The following is a 24,825-nucleotide window of genomic DNA, read 5'->3' on the forward strand; positions in this document are numbered from 1 at the left end:
TTAATTCACATACATACATGTAGAACATGGTCGTGTTTGAATCGATTGCAATGGCTTTGGCAAGATCATAGACTTGTGAACAAGTCGTTAATGGTCCCTCGCGTTTAAATAGTCGAGTTGTGGCGGTGCTCTCGCGGGAACTGCTGGTTGTCGACTTCTACTCCCCATTAAATGGGACCGTAGTAGTGAGAGCAGTAGTCTCGTGGGGCCAGCAGTCTCGCGAGAATATCGCGGGGAGAGTCGGAACGCTATTACCGCGACAGCACTAGCTATGGCTCGATCGCTGAAGTGAAAACTACCTCTCTTACACATTGATGCTGCAACCAACAGCAACATCCATAGCCGATTATGCTTCGATTCAAACAAGGCCCATCTCAATACAAATAATACATGTAACTAAAAGGAACACATTGCCTTGGATCAGTCAAGTTGGTCTTTGAAAAGCATATGAAACCATTATTTGTTATGAAATGCAAATGGTTAGATACGGTAGTTTAAAAGTAGAATATAATGATCCACACAAACATGCCTCGAAAATGCACGCTTTTCCTTTTACGTCCCGATAAAACAGTCGGCCATTTTGTGGAGTCAAAATTTTGGCTCCATAAAATGGCCGTCCGTGTTAGTTCGCGACGTAAAATGAAAAACTGTGCAATTTCGAGTGATACTTGTGTGGATCATTATAATTCTACTTTTAAAACATCTTTCTAACCATGCATTTCATAACAAATGGTTTCAAACGCTTTTCAAAGACCAACTCGTCCGATCCAAGGCAATGTGTTCCTCAAAAACACATTACACTGGCTAGTCTCACAATGCTCGAACAAATACATTTACATCGGTGTATATGGGTAAACACCAAAATGAATATTATTTATAAATCCCCGATGCAAATTTAACATCTAATACATTTACATAACTTTGACTCCCTCTAGAAAGCATAATGGTATGCAAATTATAAATCATAAGCTCAAATTAGTCATGCCTAATTGACCTTATGCACATGAAGTGACAACATTTGAGAAGGGTGCCCCTGGCTACAACTCAAAAGAAGATTGTTCATACAACCATCACTGACCATGTATAATATTTAATTTTAATAGGATAGGTTGCAATACATGACAAGAGCGGCCATTTTAACGGGCAATTTGGAGCCCACAGTTTGGTTATGTGTGAGAACGGCAAACAGCACACGCACATTTCACAAAACTTGTATGCATGATTGGTAAGTAAACGACGTGGCTGCATTACTAATTTGAGCGCTTGGCAAAAATGCAATTTGCCCGTAAAGATACATCTTCTATAGCAACAAAGATGGCGTCTACTATAGCAAAGGAAACTATCAATGTGCATTTGGCAGCCACTGCCAGAAACACGGGGACAAACCCTTTCTCTAAGTAGGTGTAACTGGGTTCTTTTATAGAACCCAGTCATGTGCAAATTACACAAACAAGGAACATATGGCTTTACATCACATCCAAAGTACAAAGCAACAATGGTAAGTGTCTTGCTTTAATAAGCACTGAGACCGGGACGCAATGTGAAACACCACAGCTCGAGTCTGGTGCTCTCGGCCACAACACGCCATGCGCCGTACAAGATGTGCATTTTTCATTGTTTCATCATTGCTTTATCTATAACATGGCAGCATGTTGACATCAATACATGGTCCATTGCCAGTTTGCGGCTTTGATTCACACTAGAGATGAAGAGGATTAATTTAAATGCCAGCTTTGATCTAAAAAAAAGTCATCGGTACACTTATGAATTTGATTTTGCTCCTCTTAAATTCGTTCCCTTTTTTTGCTCATCTAGTTGCCCTCCTGTCATGTTCTGTTCTGGGTTTTTATTTTTATTTTTTGTTTTTATATTTATTGTGTGCTTTTTGCTGGTTTATTTATTGTATTCGTTATTATTTTGATTGGTTCGTTGCTTTTCGTTTAACTTTTGCTGTACTTTTTGATATACTTGTATTTGTTGAGGTCAAATAAATAATAATAATAATAATAATACTGTTGTGGAAAGCTTGACAAGATAGCACCTTATTACAAAAACACAGTAGGCCTACTCTACACTTAACACAATGCACCTGACCTACATGTACATACAACCTGATAAACACCAAGAGATTTCACTGGCTTTAACCAGTAATCTTCGATACATGATTAGTCAACTCAGTCTGCATGGTTTAATAATTGGCTACCATTTCAAAGGCACTGGTCACCTTTGGTCTATTGTCAAAGACCAGTATTCTCACTTGGTATACCTCAACATTTAATGCATTAAAACAACAAATCTGTGAAAATTGAGACTCAATCTGTCATCAAAGTTGCAAGAGAATGATGAAAGAAAAAAACACTCTTATTGCACAAATTTGAGTGCTTTCAGATGCAAGGCTTCAGGCCTGAAGACCATGTATTTCAGTGAGAAATTACCTCTTTTTCAAAAACTTCAGAGGGAGCGGTTTTTCACAACGTTTTATACAAACAGCAGCTCTCACTTGCTCGTTACCAAGTAAGTATTTATGCTTGAATAGTTATTTTGAGTAATAACAGTACCAATAGTGTCCAGTGCCTTCAAAGTCCATAGTGAACAGACATAGAGCTAAATACCAAGTTGTCTCCATAAAGTTCAAGGCATCCATTTAAAGAGGTTGCATTGACACACGGAGGCAACTGCTTTTGTTGTCTGTGAAATTCATTGAACCTGTTTGCACACCAAAAACTTCTCTAAAAAAAGCAAAATCTTTGTTGTTTATCATCACTACATGTAACAAATAAGAAATGCAGAATATGCATATTTGCCAAGTGTAGTGCATGAATTCAAGTATAGAACCTTCCAACTAATACTGGTAAGAGAGTGACCAATAAAAGAGTACACTGAAAGAGTTACTGGCATCGTTCAGCTATTCAGCCTGTAGCGTTATTTCATTATCTTATTTGTAATAAGCGAGAGCTCTTACCTATAGCCAGCCACATTTCAGACAACTACATGTTAGTAAACTCTTAATGTGTTGGCCTATACTTACTGAACACTGTTAGGTAACAATAAAACAAATATTTTTTGTCTCAGTTTAGCATGTAAAAACGTATTAACCAGTTATGCTATGATTATGGTATATTACAATTTACTATACATCATACATATTCATGACCGAGAGGAGCTAATATTGACTAGTCACCCTCAACCCATGTTATATTTGTATATTAACTGGTTAATGGGATTTTACAGGCTAAAATATCTTTCGTCTTTACCGAGATGAAAATTATTTTGTGACTTGTTTTACTCATTTCTCAAAACTACAGAATCTCAGTTAGGCCGTGTCCGAATTGGCGACTTCGGCTACAGCTACGGCTAGATCAGCGCATCTGTCAGTGTTGAAGAATAGCAGACGCGCGCGCCCTAGCCGTAGCTGTAGCCGAAGTCGCCAATTTGGACACGGCCTTAGTAATATTTGAAGGGAAGCCTTCCACTATCATTATCTTCAAACCTTGTAAGTTTAATATAAATCTGATCAAAACATCCAAATACTTGCAAGGAAGATCTCTATTGATGAAGATTTGCAAATCACACTGTGTGTGCGATGTGTTTGTTATTTGAGATTTTAGCACTCCAATTCTTGTTGAAAGTATTCACACTGGGTGACAAGCTGTAGCATAGTCTTGTCCAAGGCTATTTACGCAAGCACCGGCCCGCTGCTATGAATTCATGAACTGCATGATACAATGTACTGTACTGCACGATACATAACAGTACTTGATACCGTGGGGTCGAAGCATGTTTTTTAGAGGTTGTTGTACGGTACTTATACAACGAGGCTGCTGATCCGGCCGCGTTTTAATGCCGTTGATACCTCGAAAAAACCCATGCTTCAATTCCACGGTATCAAGTACTGTTATGTAGGCCCTACGGTGCGGTATAGCATCTATGCAGTTCATGAATTCAGAGCGGGCTGGTGCTTGCGTAAAGAGCCTGATACAAGGCTAGCCGTAGCAAGGATCAAATTGGACATAAAGGGATTTTCTCACAAAATCTGCACTAAAACACATATCAAATGGAAAAATTGAGTTGCGTTTTGACTTGCTTCAGATAAAAATAATAAAACAAGCGATTTTTAATCATTTTACTTGATTCCTCCATACACGTACCCAGTACATTGTTTAACTAGGAAGCACTGAAAACAAGTTAGTTATTATAGATGCATTTAACTGCCCTTCAATGAATCAAGTTTTCAAACTTGTCATGATTTTGAATACTAAAGTTTTTCAAACATATCATGATTTTGAATACAGAATGTCTCGGGTTTGAGTCACATAGGGTCACGGTCACCTGTGCTGATTTTGCCTCACAGTATAGACGATGTGACCTGTGACATCACATGTTTACAAAAGAGCCACCAAGCCTGGACTTCCTGCAAGCACGATTTGTACACACCTCAATGGAAGAAAATATAAAATTATATTTTTTCATGGAGATTGCATGGTCCAACTTTTATCAACTTTGGATATGATGAAGGGGGGCACATCGCAAAACTTGTCCAGCTTTTACTTCCTATCTCTTGCATTTATGTGGAAATTATGACACAAAATGTAAACTTTCCCAATATGACCAGTGCAGTATCTTGCCTGCCAGACTAGCTTTTAAAGATTTCACAAGGTCACACATTGTAAACAAAGTTCACATGGTCTATTCACAAGCACCTTTTAATTACAGTAGGCCTACTTAGATTTATTTTTTGTCAACACCATGTCCTAAGACTCATGAATACATTTCTGATTAGAATACATTGAATGCTTACTAAACCACTGGAAAAACTACTTTAGGTATCTTAATCTTAGTCTTAAAAGCACAGTAGTTTCTTTGGTGGTCTTTGAGATGTCCAGTCTGCCTAAACCGCTTGCCACACTCACAGCTAAACGGTCGCTCCCCAGTATGCAACCTGACATGGTCTTTCAGATTAGAGCTCTGTTTAAATCCCTTGGCGCAGTACTCACACTTGAATGGAGTTTCCCCAGAGTGAGCCCTCCGGTGTACAGTCAGATGGCTGTTCTGCAGAAAGCGCTGACCACAAGTCTCGCAAACAAACCCTTGTCCGGAATGTACTCGCCTGTGAACCAATAGGGCGCTGCCGTTGTTGTACGCCTTGTCGCACGACTCACACTTGAACGTTTTCTTCTTGCCGTGCATCTTCTTGTGGCTTGTGAGGGCAGCAGACCCAGTGAATGTTTTGCCACACAAACCGCAGGCATGGGAGATGCGCGGTACCTTTTTGCGTGCTTTAGCGAAGGTAGCGCACAACCCTAGCTCCTGATGTTCCTCCATTTTGTCCACCTCAACGCTTTTCCCACATTGAGGGCATTCAAGTTTGGGGATGTGGCTCCTCGCATGTCTTTTCAAATGGTTGCTGCATAGGAAAGTCCTGTCGCATGATTTACATGGGTACGGTCGCTCACCAGTGTGTAAACGCTTGTGCACATTCAGAGAGCTTGACGTCTGGAAGGCCTTTCCACAGAACGGACACTCGAAGGGTCTTTCCCCTGTATGGATCCTATCATGTTGTTTCAGATTGCTCTTGGTCGACAGACATTTACCACAAACTTTGCACATGAATTTCTGCGAAATGTTTGCCTGTCCATTATCTTCCTCTCTTTTTTCCAATGATCTTGGAAAAATGTCTTCAAGTTCTTCTTCACTTGCAACGAATTCCTCTTTGATCACGAGACCGTCCATGTTTACGACCGTTTCTTTAAATTGCACCAGATGATTCTTTGAAAAACAAAAACCAATCTTCCATGCACGATTGCAGTTTATCACAGCTACACACTTACATGAAATGCAGCTTCACTCGGTTTTCACCTCAGTCTTAACCACAACAACCTCCTGTGTATTCAAAAAGAAGAACAATACACTTTAAAGGCAGTTGACACTGTTGGTATATTTACTGAAAATATTATTTAGCGTAAAAAACTTACTTGTAACACGCAATGGAGTTCAAGTAATTTTCCAAGAATTTGATTTCGAGACCTCAGAATTAGATTTTGAGGTCTTGAAATCAAGCATCAGAAAGCACACAACTTCGTGTGACAAGGGTGTTGTTTCTTTTATTATTATCTCGCAACTCAGACGACCAATTGAGTTCAAATGTTCACAGGTTTGTTATTTTGTGCATATGTTGAGATACACCAAGTGAGAAGACTGGGGTTTGACAATTACCAACAGTGTTCAGTTTTGAGAAAAGAGATGGACAAAAAACCACAAAGAAACAGCCAGGGCTGACAATGAAGAGTGTGACAGGGGGGGGGGGGGGGGGGTAAATGGATCCTGTCCTTTGTATGTCCAGTCTATTGTGGGCACACCAGCTCCCTTCCCTCTATACCTTCCGTATGCTTTCTGCCTCTTGTCATTTATTTCCATTTGAATACACGATCTATAATACCTGAATACCTGTTACGTTGTTGTGTGTGTTGTGTTTTCATTTAAAGACAGTGGATACTACTGGTAATTGTCAAAGACCAGTCTTCTCACTTGGTGTATCTCAACATGTTTGCATAAAATAACAAACCTGTGAAAATTTGAGCTCAATCGGTCGTCGGAGTTGCGAGATAATAATGAAAGAAAAAAACACCCTTGTCACACGAAGTTGTGCGCTTTCAGATGCTTGATTTCGAGACCTCAAATTGTAAAACTTGAGGTCTCGAAAAATTACTTCTTTCTAGAAAACTATGTCACTTCAAAGGTAGCCGTTTCTCACAATGTTTTATACTACCAACCTCTCCAAATTACTTGTTGCCAAGAAAGGTTTTATGCTAATCAATATTTTGAGTAATTACCAATAGTGTCCACTGCCTTTAAAAGCTTGAGAAAATAGAATGAGCGACTGCAAACTGTTTTACCAACCAAAAAACAGTTAATGGCAATGGCCTGACATTTCAATCCCTAGCAGGGTCTATTTTGAAGGTTAAATGACAACACAACAAACATGAATAGGTAACTACATGTAAGAGCAACATAAGCAGTGAGGTGGAATACATAACATGAAAAGACAGAGAGAGAGAGTCAGAAAGCACACCGAAAAAAGCAGGGGTAAATAATTAATCTACAGGGAGACTGGTTTGACCTAAAGAATGCAAACATGAAGAACAATATCAAGGGTGGGAAGAGGGAAGAGGGAAAGTTTTAAAAGACACAAAGAAATAACACGTTTACATGAAAAAAGTATGACCTAACATTTAAAACTGCATCAAGTGCAGCACATCTTATGATTTGAACACTCAAGATTATACAACACTTTTATTTGAGTTTCTCAGGCCTGAATATTTCGTCTTTGATCTGCGCAAAGCCATTTTCATTTTGCAAAGAGCATTAACATAAATACTCAAATCTTAAAGTCTGTTGGAAACTGTTGAAAGGGGCACCAAGGCCAAGAATAGGGCAACAGGGATCAGGCTCAAGGCCTGGAATTATGCAAAGGCCATAGCCTCAGTTGCCCCTGGTTGGCCTTGGTGCCCCTTCAAAAGTATCCCGTTGCAGATTGTCTGATGCAAGTGCCCTTTGCAAAATGAAAATGGCCTTGCCTTTTCAATGATGAATTTACAGGCCTGATGTCCACAAAATTCCAGACCGGGGTCGATTTCACAAAGAGATAAAAACTAAAAGGCTAGTCCTAAAGTATAAGACTTGTCTTACCTCTTTATGGAATCCACCCAGGGCTGGTCCTTCAACACCTGAACAAAATGCATGTCTAAAGGCAGTGGACACTATTGGTAGTTACTCAAAATAATTGTAAGCATAAAACCTTACTTTGTAACGAGTAATGGGGAAAGGTTGATAATACAAACCATTTTGAGAAACGGCTCCCTCAAAAGTGACGTAGTTTTCGAGAAAGAAATAATTTTCCACGAATTTGATTTCGAGACCTCAAGTTTAGAATTTGAGGTCTCGAAATCAAGCATCTGAAAGCACACAACTGGGTGTGTCAATAGTGTTTTTTATTTCATTTATATCTCGCAACTTCAACGACCAATTGAGCTCAAATTTTGCACAGGTTTGTTATTTTATGCATTCATATACGTTTCGATGTGGGAAGACTGGTCTTTGACGAATATCAAAAGTGTCCACTGTCTTTAAGTGCTGATTATAATTATGTACAATGTACATCGAAAGCCCATGAAAAAACAACTTAGGTATGTTTACGTACTTTCTTCATGTGTGTCCGCTCGTGGCGTAACAGCTTGCTCTTCTTATAAAATGTTTTTCCGCACGTCTCACAAGGATGAACTTTGGAGACAATGTGTGCGTGATCGTTCTGCATATGCTCCTTCAAACTTCCCTTCCACTGGTAGCTTTTACCGCAGACAGGGCACATGAATATCTCATCCCGTGTATGAACTCGCTCATGCCGTTTAAGACTTCCTCGTGTTAAGAAGTCTCTGTCACACAGACCACAGACAAACCTTTTCTCACCTGTGTGAAACTGCTGGTGAGCAGTCAGACTGATACTGTGCCGAAATTCCTTCCCACAAACTTTGCACTTGTACGCAGCCTCTTTAATGTGGGTTTTCTCATGAGCAACAAGTGTGCTCTTGCGGTGGAAGGCTTTGCTACAAACACAGCACAGGAATGGTTTTTCACCAGTGTGTGTTTTTTCGTGGCGTCTAAGATCGCCCTTGCCCGCGAATCTACGACTGCAAAGTTTACAAGGGAAGGGACGGTCTCCGGTGTGACTGCGCTTATGTTCCACTAGGCTGTCTTTCTGACGGTAGGACTTATCACACTGATCACAAGAAAACGGTTTGTAATCAGAGTGAGTTTTCAAGTGTCTCGTGAGATTGGAACTCTGATTAAAAATTGCCTTGCAGAATTTACAGATGAAACTTCCCTGGTCTGTGTGGATTTTCATATGTCGTTTGAAGCTGCTTCTGTGCTTGAAGACTCGACGGCAGAAGTTACAGAACTGACACTCACAGGTATGTTCACTCGCAACTCCCTTGATCTTACTCGCTATGGCTTGAATATGGTCATTACTTACTTCAGGTGCTTCTTCATCACAAACTGGTACCTCATCATTTACATTTTCATTTAGTGTAAATATTTTCCGGGTGAAACGATCACACTCTTTTGGTTTTTGTACAAGTCGATCTTTCAAACTGATTTGTTTGCCACACGTGTTACACGCTGTCTCTCTGCTCTGAGGAGTTTTTGCAACACCTTGACGAGTGTCTTTTGTAGCAGAAACAAAATGCTTCTCCTCGTTGGTTTTATGTAAAAGTCCACTGACTGCAACCACTGGTGAGTTGTTCAGCTTCTCACTATCTTCATTCTCATAAATGACATCACCTTGGCTGTTTGCTTTTGACTGTTCCTCCTCTACATCATTTCTGCTCATATTGTTGTTTCTTCACTAGACTCACTGTGAATAGACACAAATTCATCATTAAATATTAATTTCCAAAGTATTGACAATGATGGCCAATGGATAATGGCAGATTCTCCCGATTCCCAAACCAGGGCATTGGCCATTTTGTGCCTGCTGATGTAGTTTCTATTCTATTCAGTTACTTGATTTCAAATATTTTGGTGGAAAATTACTTCTTTCTCGAAAACTATGTTACTTCAGAGGGAGCCGTTTCTCACAATGATTTATACTATCAACCTCTCCCCATTACTCGTTACCAAGTAATTTTTTATGCTGACAATTATTTTGAGTAATAACCAATAGTGTCCACTGCCTTTAAGGGAATTAATGTGTAGTGACTCGTTCTTCCATGGCCGTTTAGAACCGGCAGGGTCATTCCCGTGTGATAAAGGCCCGAGCCGAAGGCTCTGCTGTTTACTCATGGTCTGTATTTTCGTCACGCTTAATCATGCTGAGAATGAAGTTTCCTGTTTGTAGGTTATGCTCAAACATTTATAAAATGATTAATTTTGAACATAAATCACTCGTGCATTATTATGCCAGCAATTAAAAGAAACATCATCCAGCCTCTACATTCCAAAACACAACTATTATCTGCTAGATTGAGTTTCATTCTCCTTTAGTCACTAGATAGATCATGTCATGTGGTTTCTATTTGGGATTCTATGGTGTGCCAATATGGGGGAAAATTAAAATATTTTAAATGAAAATGAAAAAAAAAAAGTTTTTTTAATTAACTGTAATAAATTCTGATAAACGTAATAAATAATATGTCTACATTGTACATTAGAGAAAAAATATAACAGATTGGTTTCTTACTCCTGAAACCAAACACTGCTGGTCTGAAATGGGGGAAAACATAATATCGTTTTCAAGCGTTTGTGCTTCAGAGGGGTGGGGTGTTTTACTGTTATGCCTTGTGATATTATCTCCCGATTCTTATCAAGTAGCCATATTGTCTTGGGACAAAAATGTAATCAAGTTTGTTTAAAGTCACCTGGAAATAGATTTGTTTTCTTCAAACCTTGGAGTATATGTTTCTGAACAATCAAATAATTTTTTTAGTAATTGTTTTTAACGATTTGTATGTTAAAAAAACACAATAAAGTTGTGTGGGGTGACTCCGCCTACCCCTTTTGTGACGTCAATCGAGGCAGACTTGCCTCGATCGAACATCAAACACACACGTACGTGCAACTACATTAAAGTCCTAGTCGTGAGTTTGTACGTTTCGAAAAAAGTTTTTTTCTAGCATTTTTCCAGCAATGTCGACCAGGTGTATTGCTGCTGGATGCAGCAAAACAACTAAAGATGGGGTCAGTTTGCAAGTCTTTTCCAGCGCTGTGCAGCAAACACTTTGAGCCGTTGTGCTTTGAAAGTCCGGAATACACTACACATTTTGACATGAAGAGAAAAGTTTTTTTCTAAAACATGACGCCATCCCAACAATTTTTCCAGCTAGTGGGACGGTGAAGTCGAAGAAGGTACCGTACCTGAAAGGTGTGACGAACCTAAAGGAGCATTTGCCTATTGTGAAAAAAAATTGTTTCAACTTTGAGGCATGCTTTTAGCTTGCACAAAGCGTTACTATCTTGTGTTGGCACTGCATGCGATTCATCGCGCCTCGATTGATGTCACAAACAGCGCCCTCTCCCATCGGGCTTATTTTCAAATTTGTAACTAACATGGAAACTAATTTTTTGAAACCTTAGTTAATTGTTTATCCATATTCCACTCATCAAAACACATATTTCATTTCACGACAAAAGCTTTATTTTGACAAATAGTGAAATACCACTTCCAGGTGACTTTAAAGCCATTATACACTTTCGGTACATAAATTTTTTTTAAAGTTCACAGATTTACAAATAATTTACAGGGTTTACAGAAGGTAATGGTGAAAGACTTCTCTTGAAATATTAGTCCATAAAATGCTTTACTTTTTGAGAAAACAGTAAAACAATATCAATTCTCGATAGCGAGAATTACGGATTTATTTTAAACACATGTCATGACACGGCGAAACGTGCGGACACAAGAGTGGGTTTTCCCGCTATTTTCTCCCGACTCCGATGACCGATTGAGCCTAAATTTTCACAGGTTTGTTATTTTATATATAAGTTGTGATACACGAAGTGTGGGACTTGGACAACACTGTTTACCGAAAGTGTATAATGGCTTTAAGTTTAACAGTAATTGAATGAGATTTTTTATTTATTTTGCACGCCATACTAGCTTCTGAGTATTCAATAGTTGCGATAACGTTACCCTCCTCCCAACGACCGAGGGAGGAGGGTTACGTTATCGCAACTAAATAAGACTTATGTTATGGTTTTTTAATCCTAGCGAATACTTTACTTACTTATACTTTACTTACAGTAGTACACAGTTCCATCTACAGATCTATCAGTCTATGCCTCTTTTATGGGATTTCGGTCCTACTACTTGCAGTCAACTCGCCGACTTGCCGTCAACTCATTTTCGTGCGGTCAACTCATTACATTTACATGAACAATTTATAAATGGGGCACGGAAGTGTTAAGTCTGGGCTAAACTACATCTTTCTCATGGTTTTCGGTACAAATTCATTCACAAAAACGACTTTGTGTTGATAAAAAAGTACCAATCATTGACATCTTGGGCCAAGACTAATCAATGTGAAAAAACAAGATGGCGGCCGACGGTTTTGCTGCTTCGAGAAACTTTTTCACGAGAAAAAAACTCAAATTTTATTCCGAAATATGACCTAAAACTTACTCAAATTCTCTTTGAGCTGATACTTTACAGTTCTATGCTTCTTTAGTGGATTTTTAAATGTATAATTGGTGGAGTTGACGGCAAGTTGACGGCGCAAGTGAGTTGAATTGACGGCGAGTTGACGGCAAGTAGTAGGACCCTGGAATTTTAATGTATTTTGGTTGAGTTGATGGCGCTTTGACGGCACAAGTGAGGTTGACGGCGAGTCGGCGGCAAGTATGTAGGATCCCTCTTGACAAACACTGATTGTCGGCGTCAAGTCACTCACTTTCACTTCAGTCGTTTTTCATGTCCATCAACCATTGCATTCCATTCATTCAATTTTTTTTCAACTATCCCATCATCCATGCCAAGTAAATTCGTTAATTTACACCGAAAACTTGTCTATCGTGTTTTATAGAATACATATGACAACCTTACCTTATCCTGTAGTGGCCTTATACCACACAACCATGTTATTTAGTTGCATTTTCATTGTTTTAAAAATGTCCCAGTGTGCACAGTTAACACAACAAAATAAGTACGCTCCCGATCCCCAATCTGTTTTTTTTTTAGTGAGGTAGTAGGGCGCCACCAATCGATCGTAGGTCGCGTAGTTTTGGAAGAGATACCAATCACATCTTCGTTGGGACATGGAGGAATTTATTCCTCCATGGTTGGGAGTATCAATCAAAACGCACATGCCACAATTGAAATAAGTTTATTCACGGGATAAAAAATGGCAGGACACGGCCAATTATTTAGGTGACTTTTCCGTAGAAGGCGATCCAACTCCGACCCCACGTGCTCACCGAGGGGAGCCCCTGACAAGAGCTAATCGAACGATCACTTCTACTTCTCCTCACGGAAGTCCATCCGACCAAGCAGGGTACTTGGGTCTATGACCCGGGTTAGCCCCTGGAATTACGTCAAAGCTATTCGAACGTACCGTTGGCAGATCGGGGTCGACTCAGGGCCAACGGAAGCTAATCGAAATCACCCAGCGTGTCACGTATCACTGATCAGGGTCGGGTCACCGGAAGGCGGCGATGAGAAGGTTGCTGGTTCTTGTGTTTTGTTCGAGTTTGTTCGTTGTCACACCGTCTTCCCCTGATTGCTCTCACGAATACGCACACGTCTACCTCCATGCACACAGTGACCACTCAGATAATGACTAATAAGAATGGGTGCATTCGATTAGCTTCTGGGTTGAACCCGCGGTGGTCACTCAGGTGAGCCCCTCACTCGTACGATCATACTTGCCCGCTCATGGTACGGCATGCACCGGGGGCTGGCCCGGTGAGCCCCCACGTCAAAGCTATTCGAATGCACCGGGGGCAGACCGGGGTCGACCTCGACAAAGGGAAGCTATTAACGAAAGCACCCAATGGGTGCGTTCGTTTAGCTTCCCTTCTTTGTCGACCCCGTAGTGCTCACTCGGGTGAGCCCCTGACAAGAGCTATATAATCGAACGATCACACTCGCCCTCTCGTGTGACGGCACGCACCTCAGGTCACCCCCAAGTGACCCACTCCACAAGCAGGGCACCGGGGCTGACCCGGGTGAGCCCCGTTATCGAACGAACCGGGGCAGACCAAGGTCGACCTAGGGAAGCTAAACGAACGCATCCAATGTACATTGTCAAAATGAGAGAGAGAAACAAAAAGATTCTAACTAACCGGGAAATCTCGGTGGTCTTTGCATGCTTTTGAATTGCAGATGTATTGGGTTCGAATCCTACTCGAGTAGTAGGCCTATGATTGGGAATTTTCCAAATACCACCGGGAAGTTTGAAGTAGGGGCCTGCTGAGTACAGTCGTTACCACTCGGTGTGAATGGTAAACCAAACAATATTCAGCTGATTATTGTCAGAAAGTTGTTTCGGAATTCAATGTGAAATCATTGTCAACGTCAAGTAGGTCTTTCTGCACGTTCACCTCACTCGCTTCCCAGGTTCGTAAACCTGGGTGTAATCCTTGGTAAGACCTTGTTGACGTCATCAAGCCACCATCTTCGAGCATAAACTGATCCAGAAACAATGGCGCAAAAGAACATAATTCTTTTTAGTAATGTTACGTCTGACCCGAACCAAACAAAGATAAGTGACAAACATAATTATCTCTCTTGTAAAAGAGTGAAAAAGCACTCTTTGAAGAGCCATATGAGGGACAACTCTTTTTCGAGTTGTCTTCCACTCTTTTAGATTGAAGTTTGCATCTTTTTGAGTGACTTTTCACCTGTCCTGAAGTTAAACCCCTCCTAAAGAGTGAACATCTCGCTTTTTAAAGAGCTATTTGAGGGACAACTCGAAATGTTAAGAGTAGTTTTTTTTTCACTCTTTTACATTTAGAGAGATAGGAAAGCCACTGTTGGCCCTGGCTATAGATTATGTCTCAGTTATGCACCGACACGTTTATAACCAGGAGGTCGCACGTTCGAGTTCCGCTATAATCAAGTTCCTTGTTCAACCCCCTAAAAACGAACTTGATATTTTGTCAAATTGTTGTGCTGTTTCATGTGTTTATTATCATATAACAATAAAAGTAATAGTTCGGACATACAATACTTAGCAAATTAATAAAATAATCATCATTGATTAGACATGTGTGTTTCCGGGTCTTCCTATTATTTGTGTTATCCCGACAAAAAAATCCTTAGTAAATAATCATCATATAATTTGGTTTGCGGTAACACCATCTGTGTATCTACTTGCCAGGTAGAGTTTGTTTGGTTAGAGAACTGTCTTGCTTTATTCTACTACCGCGGAGTAGATTGTTCGGGTTTGTCCGGGAGACTTCTCAGTTCTACTCCGTGGTAGTAGATTAAAGCAAGACAGTTCTCTAAGAGCAAACTCTACCTGGCAAGTAGATACACACATGGTGTTACCGCAAACCAAATAGATGTTGATACTACACCATGCAATGCTTCAGATCCTATATAAATAATCATCATTAACTATACAAATGTTGTTTAATGTTTAGCTATTTAAGCTATTCCTTTTTATTAATTTTTTGTATCCTGACAAAAGATTAGCGGTCCAGTAATAATTTCTTCTTGTACAGATTTAAGTAGGCTAGGCCTACCCATCTAATTATAAAGAACTCCTGCGATTTCAAGCACGGACAAATGCCGAAAATGACGAGGCCGACGAAGCAGGAGCCTAAACGGTAATGACACAATTTACTGCCTGCTTTAATGGCAAGGAATGAAGTGCGCGAACCTCGGCGTCTGGGTGCACGACCTTCTCATGTTTCTTTAATGCACGCTGACTTTGCAAGCGCTTATTGCACGTCAAACATTTATAAGGAACTGCAAACATGCGTCTTGGGTTGTTACTTACACGAACACCGGGGCTCACATTGCCTTTTTGGCTCTTTTGTGCTTTGGCTGCAGATGTGGACTGCCCAAATGTCTGATAAATTGATGTTAACTGTTTCAGCGTTCTTTCTACATCATGAGTTGATGGGTTGACCAATGGTTGATCAACTTCTATCAACTGTTCTTGTTGTCCATCGCCTAACTCCCAAATGTTTCTATCGTGTATCCTTTGATGGCGTTCTAAGTTACTCTTGTGACTGCTTGCATACGAGCACACTTTGCAAGTAAAGGCTTTAACGCCACTGTGAACACTCATGTGACGTTTGAGCAAAGCTTTGCGACAGAAGACGCGCCTGCATGTCGTACATGAGTATCCCTGCTTGTGTTGATGACGAACATGATGTCTCAGTTCAGACTTACTCTTGAAGATCTCACCGCAGCATTCAATGTGTTTATTAGGACTGTGCATTGCCTTACAATGACGTACTAGGTTCGAACGTCTTTTGCTCGTGTAGGAACACTCCTGGCATACCAACACCGGCATTTCAGTTTCGATGTTGCATGGTCGAAACACTTTGGAAAATTGACTGCCCGACGCTTGAATCTGTTCTTCCAGCAGAATCTGAGGATCCATACCCTTGTTACACAGTGAGTTGAAAGGTAACCAACTACACACCTGGCGACGATCTGGAGACCCACATATCAAGGAGGCACCTGGAGAAAGAATACTAATAATAGCATCATGATGTCAACGTTTTCAACTGTTGTTATGGGGGAACTTCTGGTCAATTAAAACTGTAGGCCGCATTTTGTATAAAGCTATTCTTCAGCGCCGTTTGCATAATAAATGTAAGATAATCTGACGTGGATTAAACATTGAAACAATGACTCTCAGAAAAGCGAACTGAAGACAAGGAATGACTTTTCAGGTTAAGATACGGGATAGGAGAACCACAAAGATTTTTTTCCCGGGAAAACCTAGTCTGAAAACCCGATCAATGTATTGCCATGCCCCGGTGTGATTCTAACGGGGTCCTAGGCGACCAAGGTTACCACTACACTAACCCAAAATGGTTTATAATCGACGGGAACTTAAAGGTGAATTAACAAAAAACGCAATTTCATATGAATTAGTGGCGAAGGATGAGCAATAGTAATACACTGCTTGGAAGTTTTTTTTTGTGTGAACATTTCGCCTGGAACATCGAGTTATGAACCTGCCTCTGTTCGGTATTTGCTACGATCGATAAACGCTCGGCTTAAAACAAAACTAATTTTGTTAAAACAATATTCCCACCGCAATTGTTTTAAAAAATAAATAAATAAAGATATGCTGCTATGCTATAACAAGTTGCTGCTATGCCAACAAATTGATTAGTCCTCACTGTGTATTAAGATGTTGTAGGACTTACCCTGTGTAGTTATTGATGATAGTACGTCCATTGTGGTATAAAACACTCAATGACTTGAAACTACTCTAACTCACTTATTTCTCTGAAGATAACCACGATCATTCAAGAGTGTGTCTTAGTATGTAGCCAGGGGCTAGCAGTGGTACCTCATGTCGACTATTAGGGGGTATACTGATCATGGCGAGGAAGCTTACTGAGTCCCACCCTGCCGGCCCAACTCAAAGGACCATTAGTTCTTGGTAGCCTATGGGTAAACACTCCTTTATTATTAGTTAAAAGAATTTGACAATAATGTCAACCTTTGAGCAAAAATGGCCATCGGTATTCAATGGCCGCCACGCTTGGTTGTCTATTATTGTCGTTTATCGGGATGAGAAGGGTGGATGAATTGGAAATATCTTTGATATGCTGACCAAGGACCATGGAATCGGCATTAGTTTGAGAAATGAAAACTTTGTAATTGAGTAAATGGTTCATTGCTACTGATCTGACCCCTCTCTTTCAACCTTCAAACGAGTTTGTCCCCCCCGCCCCCCCCCCCAAAAAAAAGGAGGTCAATTATTCTGCATTATATCGATATGTGTCATTTGAATGCATTTATTTATTTATTTATTTATTTATTTGAAATGTTATTATTATTATTTTTGCTGATATTTGAAAACGAAAAGACTCATTGCTACTATGGATTAATATACGGTTACGCCTTTTCCGTAAAAGAAAAAAAAAATCACATAGGGCCTATGCAAAATGATCGAAAAGTTGTTGTTTTACTTAACTATAGAAGAAGTAGGCCTACAATGTACCACGGTGGAATGGCCTGTATACGGGATAGCAGCACTAGGCGTTTGTACGTTATTTAAAGGCAGTGGACAATATTGGTAATTAACCAAACATTGTGTTAGCATTAAACCTTAATTGGTATATAAAATAATACATTGTGAGAGACGGCTCACTCTGAAGTAACGTAGTTTTCAAAAAAGAAGTAATTTTCTGCGAATTTGATTTCGAAACCTCGGATTTAGAGGTCTCGAAATCAATCTGAAAGCACACAACTTCGTGTGACCATGTGTGACCATTTCGTTCATTATTATCTCGAATTTGCGACGACCGATTGAGCTCAAAATTTCACAGGTTTGTTGTTTTATGCGTATGTTGAGATACAAGTGCAAAGACAGGTCTATGACAATTACCAATAGTGTCCTTGTAGGACAAAAATCACAATGTCCACAGATTTACACTAAACTTACACAGTTTGAAGATAATGATAGTAGAAAGCTTCCCTGAAAATATTACGTGTTGAGGTGCTGTAGTTTTGGGGGAAATGAGTAAAACAATGGCATGAAAATAATTTTCGTCTCATGAGACGAAAATTATTTTAAGCATTTACAAACGTATTTTCATGATATTGTTTTACTCATTTCTCAAAAACTACAGCACCTCAGTAAGTAATATTTGAAGGGAAGCTTTCCACTATCATTATCTTCAAACCCTGTAAGTTAAAAAAAAAGTACCCAAATCCTTTAACAAATGCAGTTACAGATGGTTAGGGCCTATAATATACAAAACACTTTTACAATATTGGTATCCTTCGCGTCTGAAATTGACAGTATAGTGGATATGTCGTTATGATGAAGCGGTTAAAGTGCGATCTGGCGAGAGAAGCAGTCTGGTTCGATGCCTGAGGAACGAAGTTCCTTTGAAGTGATTTTTATTGTCGTGATTTCCCATCATTGTAGTCCCGCGTTATGTGCCGAAATCACAACTTATTACCGGCTGTGATTCGAACCCTATTATTAAACACGACTTTGCCATTCTAAAGAATGCAATGACCACCGAGATTTGCCGGTGGCAGTTCGAATCTGGGGCGGGTTTTTCCTCTTTTTAATTGGGGGGGGGGGATAATGTACATGTCTAATGGACAGTGACTCTTGACGTTCAGTCATTATCTGAGTGGTCACTGTGTGTGTAATTCGTGAGAGCAATCAGGGGAGACGGTGACAACGGAATAAAACCTCGAACAAAACACGGAATCCAACGACCTTCTCATCCGTCGCAGCTTCCCGGTGACCCGACCCTGATCAGTGATACGTGACACACTAAAGCGCGTGGGTTGGGTGCATCTGGCCCCACCTTTTCATCATAGACCTTATCGCAAATACCAATGCGCAAGCGCAGACTGTTGAATGAGGTGCATTGTGGGATAGATATGGATCAAATTTGGATACCAGCTAGACCACAATGCACCTAATTCCAAGCTTTACGCGCGCCCCCCAGTATTTGCGAAAATGTCTATAGGAAACACGCGCTATAGACCTTTCCAAAAACAGTGAAAAAGATCGCACTACGTGTCTAATTCATAACTATAAATAAACAAGAGAAGTGGTCGACTAGTCTCATTTTGTACTCGGCTCAATATTGATTTGAACCCGAACACTGGAACATCATTATGTATTCGTTTGGTTTTAACGAATTGATTTTAGTGGGGGCGTTCGTTAAGCTTCCCCCTGGGTCGACCCCGGTGTGTGTGGCGTTTTTTTCCAAGGACGAACGTGGGTAATTATCTGCACACGTTCGTCCTGGAAAAAACCCACACCTGGGGTCGACCCAGGGAAGCTAAACGAACGCACCCATTGAAACAGTCTGGTTAGGGGCCTTCGTCTATAATTGTGTATTTTTTAATAATGATAATTTTTCAGTTTTTCTTTATTTTGTTTTTAACGTATAAGCTATAGGCTTATTTTTTTATATTTTTATGGACGATGATGTCAAAGTGGGAATTCCTTCCTATGAGAGTAACTTCCCCAATATTATACATTTAAAATCTATAATAGATTGCATCCAAATGAATCTATAAGGGGCCTGCCCCCGATTTCACGAAGCGTTGCGACGCGTCGCAAGTGCAAGTTGCGACCGGTTACACGTCGTAAGTTGCGAACTCGTCGCAGCCGCGACGTGTCTTATAGGTCTGCGACGCATCGCAAACCCTACGATGCGTCGCTACTTGCGATGAGTTTCGTGAAATCGGGGGCTGGTCTGTATGGTATGCTACGTGTCTATTACGTCGGAGGGTGCTCGCCATTAATCCTGTACCGAACATTTGAAAAATTGCTGACGAACTCACGGAGCATAATAGTTCTCATACGTGCACAAAGGACCCGATATCTTCTGGCACCTCAAAGAAAAAACCTAGAGGCATGCCTGGACACCTTGTATAGTATACTTTTCTGATCCAGCCATTTGGTGTTGTGTCATAATAAACATGCTTGATTCAATTTGTAAGATTCTTTGACACAGAGCATGTCTGTACTTCACTGAGAAAGCTCCAATGTAAATCATAAAGCTTTAAAGGCCAGTCATAAATTATACTGGGATATTCTTTTATCTCTGGTTAGGGTTCATCTTGGGGAAAGTTTGCATCTAGGGGAGGTGACGAATCCGTGAGAATATGTGTTTCTACCCGTTGGAAGCCTCTGAATAATAGGCATAATTTAATATAGCTCCTTTTTGCTTAGCAGAACTGTTACAGTAACAACAATATTTTTCCGGTATAGAGCAGCTCTAAGTAATTGGTAGTCAGTATCCATTAATAGGTTTCCAATGTCACTCACCGCCATTATATTCTAAAACTCTCCCTATTTTTAACAAGACCTTTTTTTAGAGGGGATACTCATATGACTGATGACCTTTGAATTACGCGCGACCAGTTAGGCCGTGAGGGGAGTACGTGCGCCTTGATGTCCGCAATAGCCACCCCAGGAGACCCCAAAAGTGACTTACAAACTACAGCTTTAGCTTTGCAGTAATAATGGTGCTGAGTCAAACACTATTTTGTTATTTTACAGTTCACATTGTGTAGGACTACAAAAAGCAAATGAGAACTTTGGGCAAAGTGCCCCCTTGAAAAAGGTGTGTGCCACTCTGGTTTTACCCAAGTGCATAATATAATGGCTATACGATTTCGGATTTTGGCGTCCCACTCATTATGACCGCCGACCGGTTGACTTTAGTCACTGAGCCTCGTTCTCGTGCCGGAGGTCCCTGAGCACTCGCGCCAACTAGCAAACTTGCCAGAACCTTCACAATTTAATGTATACTGCATGAACACGGAGTGGCTTTTCAAACCGAAAGTCAGATTGTTATTGAACTAATAAAAGGACTCTCACGGGATTGGGACTTGAGTCAAGTCTACCGACTGACGTGACACCGCCGAGCGGAAAAACTTGGGCTGTCCAAGGGAGGGCGCCCTTTAACACACAGCCACACGAAAAGGTTGACACTTATTCTCAAACGTTTGGGGTTCATTGGTACACACAATTAGTATCCGAAGTAATAAGGCTACACTAAACTGGCAGCAACAGTCCTCACACTTCCCACGATTGGCCGTGTACACAATACAGCGTATAGTCAACACGCACGCTGACTGCATGAAAAGACCCCACTAATATACCCTTCACAGAACCCGTCCCCAAAGTATTTAAACCCCGGTAGAATTTCTTCAAAGTTTTAGAATCTATTAATGAAGAATGTAGCTTAATAAATATTATTTTTTCATATTTTTCCTATGTATGGTTGTCAACTTATTCAAAGTTAAAGTCATCTCAAACGTTTGGGGCTCATCGATTTCCCAGTACCGCCTATACAGCGTATAGTCAACAGGCACGCTGACTGCAAGAACAGATCCCCACTATTATACCCTTCACAGAACCCGTCCTCAGAGTATTTAAACCCGGTAGAATTTCTTCAAAGTTTTAGGATCTGTTAATGAAGAATGTAGCTTAATAGATATTATTTTTTCATATTTTTCCTATGTATAATTGTCAACTTATTCAAAGTTAAAGTCATCTCAAACGTTTGGGGCTCATCGGTTTCCCAGTACCGCCAATACAGCGTATAGTCAACAGGCACGCTGACTGCATGAAAAGACCCCACTAATATACCCTTCACAGAATCCGTCCTCAGAGTATTTAAACCCGGTAGAATTTCTTCAAAGTTTTAGAATCTATTAATGAACAATGTAGCTTAATAAATATTATTTTTTCATATTTTTCCTATGTATAGTTGTCAACTTATTCAAAGTTAAAGTCATCTCAAACGTTTGGGGCTCATCGATTTCAAAGTACCGCCTATACAGCGTATAGTCAACACGCACGCTGACTGCATGAAAAGACCCCGCTATTATACCCTTCACAGAACCCGTCCCCAAAGTATTTAAATCCCGGTAGAATTTCTTCAAAGTTTTAGAATCTATTTATGAAGAATGTAGCTTAATAAATATTATTTTTTCATATTTTTCCTATGTATAGTTGTCAACTTATTCAAAGTTAAAGTCATCTCAAACGTTTGGGGCTCATCGATTTCAAAGTACCGCCAATACAGCGTATAGTCAACACGCACGCTGACTGCATGAAAAGACCCCACTAATATACCCTTCACAGAACCCGTCCCCAAAGTATTTAAACCCCGGTAGAATTTCTTCAAAGTTTTAGAATCTATTAATGAAGAATGTAGCTTAATAAATAATATTTTTTCATATTTTTCCTATGTATAGTTGTCAACTTATTCAAAGTTAAAGTCATCTCAAACGTTTGGGGCTCATCGGTTTCCTAGTACCGCCAATACAGCGTATAGTCAACACGCACGCTAACTGCATGAAAAGACCCCACTATTATACCCTTCACAGAACCCGTCCCCAAAGTATTTAAACCCCGGTAGAATTTCTTCAAGTTTTTAGAATCTATTTATGAAGAATGTAGCTTTATAAATGATATTTTTTCATATTTTTCCTATTTGTAATTGTCAACTTATTCAAAGTGAAAGTCATCTCAAACGTTTGGGGCTCATCGATTTCCTAATACCGCCAATACAGCGTTAGTCAACAAGCACGCTGACTGTAATAACAGATCCCCACTATTATACCCTTCACAGAACCTATCCTCATAGTATTTAAACCTCCACGGAATTTCTTCAAATTTTTAGAATCTATTGTTGAGGAATGTAGCTTAGTATATAATTTGTTTCATATTTTTACTAATTATAATTACCGACTTATTCAAAGTTAAAGTCATCTCAAACGTTTGGGGCTCATCGATTTCCGTGTACACAGGGGGCTATTTTCACTCGTGTCACCTAAGAGCTTCAACTTTCCGAAAACTTTGACCAGCCGTCTTCAAAAGTTGAAATATCGTCATCGGCCGCAGTAAGCACAAGCATAAAACTTATACAGTCGATTCGATATCTTAAAAGCTCATCATTATTCTGATGGATGAAAACAAAGTGTCAACGCTTGAACAGTCTTTTGTGGGCCAAAAAAATGAAAAAGAGAGGAGGATTAACTAATAATGCAGCGTTCTTACTTTGTATGATTCAATGTATACATTGAAAAAAAAAATGATTAATAAAATATTGAAAAAAGCGTTAACATTATTATTGTTTTTTATTTTGTTTCTATTATATTTTATGTAAAATTTCCAGACTTCCACAACATTTTTGGAAACAACTATTTCTTTGAGGGACTTGTATTGAAATGAACTTCTTAAAAAATAGGCTTAAGACTAATACAACATTATAAGGTTTTTATATAAATACGAATCCTATATTTTACCTAATGTTTACAGGTAAACAAAAAATAATGGGATGCTTTCAAGATTTGTTTTCATATGGTGCTAAAACATTTCGTTAAAATAGCTATAGTGTACGCTAGTCATACGTCCTCCACGAAGGCGGTGTGGACCGTCAAATATTGATAATTTTAAAATGCAAGCTTACGAAGTTGCAACATTACAGGATTCTCCATTTTCCTTACAGATACCAGTACTTGACAGACGTCTTGGTTTTAGAAGCCATAAAGCATCTTTTTCACAAGGTTGCAGTCTTGACGTCTCTGACCAGAAATGCGAAGACGATGAATTTTGGTGAAAGTTTGAGTATCCTCAAATATGTGTGTTCTGTGTTCAATTGGTTAATCCAAGTATTAATCTCCCCAAAGAAAATTCACTCTTTAGTTTTTTTCGTTTTTATGGCATAACAAATCTTATAAAAGTAAACGAGCAGTTCTTTATAAAAAAAACTCGATGCCTTGTAATGCCTTAACGGGAGCGTATACCTTTGTTTTTTTTAACCATTTGATTGTTTTAATCTATGTTAATGTAGACATATAAAGTATAACTATAGCCTGTGATTTCAATTCAAAAGGTGGTAGCATGTTAGAGGTATCGCCGAAAAGCCAGAGTGGTTTTGTCCACGCATGAAGAGTAATCCGCCCACGACGCACGTGTGAGCAAGAACACGTGTTTTAATACTATCATTGGTAAAAAATATGAAAAAAATATTATTTATCAAGCTACATTCCCTACTAATAAATTCTGAAGAGTTGAAGAATTTCTGTTGATGTTTTAATACTATGAGGATGGGTTCTGTGAAGGGTATAATAGCGAGGTCTTTTCATGCAGTCAGCGTGCCTGATGACTATACGCTGTATAGGCGGTACTGGGAAATCGATGAGCCCCAAACGTTTGAGATGACTTTAACTTTGAATAAGTTGACAATTATACATAGGAAAAATATGAAAAAATATTATTTATTTACATACATTCTTCATTAATAGATTCTACAAATTTAAAGAAATTCTACCGGGGTTTAAATACTCTGAGGACGGGTTCTGTGAAGGGTATATTAGTGGGGTCTTTTCATGCAGTCAGCGTGCCTGTTGACTATACGCTGTATTGGCGGTACTTGGAAATCGATGAGCCCCAAACGTTTGAGATGACTTTAACTTTGAATAAGTGGACAATTATACATAGGAAAAATATGAAAAAATATTATTTATTTACATACATTCTTCATTAATAGATTCTACAAATTTAAAGAAATTCTACCGGGGTTTAAATACTTTGGGGACGGGTTCTGTGAAGGGTATATTAGTGGGGTCTTTTCATGCAGTCAGCG

At 39.7% G+C, this 24,825-nt stretch overlaps 3 protein-coding genes across 3 annotated transcripts; all 3 read right to left on the minus strand.

The window, feature by feature from the left end:
* LOC139945114 (uncharacterized) lies at nucleotides 1–5,733 on the minus strand. Its single transcript, XM_071942383.1, has one exon. It carries the CDS (start codon nucleotides 5,728–5,730, stop codon nucleotides 4,798–4,800), a length of 933 nt encoding a protein of 310 aa, XP_071798484.1. The 5' UTR covers nucleotides 5,731–5,733; the 3' UTR covers nucleotides 1–4,797.
* A 7-nt stretch (nucleotides 5,734–5,740) lies between these two features.
* Nucleotides 5,741–12,718, minus strand: LOC139945113 (uncharacterized). Its single transcript, XM_071942382.1, has 3 exons — nucleotides 12,593–12,718; nucleotides 8,198–9,409; nucleotides 5,741–5,880 (listed from the first exon to the last, which is right to left on the minus strand). Exons 2-3 carry the CDS (start codon nucleotides 9,383–9,385, stop codon nucleotides 5,842–5,844), a joined length of 1,227 nt encoding a protein of 408 aa, XP_071798483.1. The 5' UTR covers nucleotides 9,386–9,409; nucleotides 12,593–12,718; the 3' UTR covers nucleotides 5,741–5,841.
* Nucleotides 12,719–15,311: 2,593 nt separating this feature from the next.
* LOC139945406 (uncharacterized) lies at nucleotides 15,312–16,912 on the minus strand. The gene is made up of 2 exons (XM_071942755.1): nucleotides 16,882–16,912; nucleotides 15,312–16,183 (listed from the first exon to the last, which is right to left on the minus strand). Exons 1-2 carry the CDS (start codon nucleotides 16,910–16,912, stop codon nucleotides 15,312–15,314), a joined length of 903 nt encoding a protein of 300 aa, XP_071798856.1.
* Nucleotides 16,913–24,825: the final 7,913 nt, after the last annotated feature.

This window comes from Asterias amurensis, chromosome 12 (assembly GCF_032118995.1).
Source record: "Asterias amurensis chromosome 12, ASM3211899v1".
Taxonomy (NCBI): domain Eukaryota; kingdom Metazoa; phylum Echinodermata; class Asteroidea; order Forcipulatida; family Asteriidae; genus Asterias; species Asterias amurensis.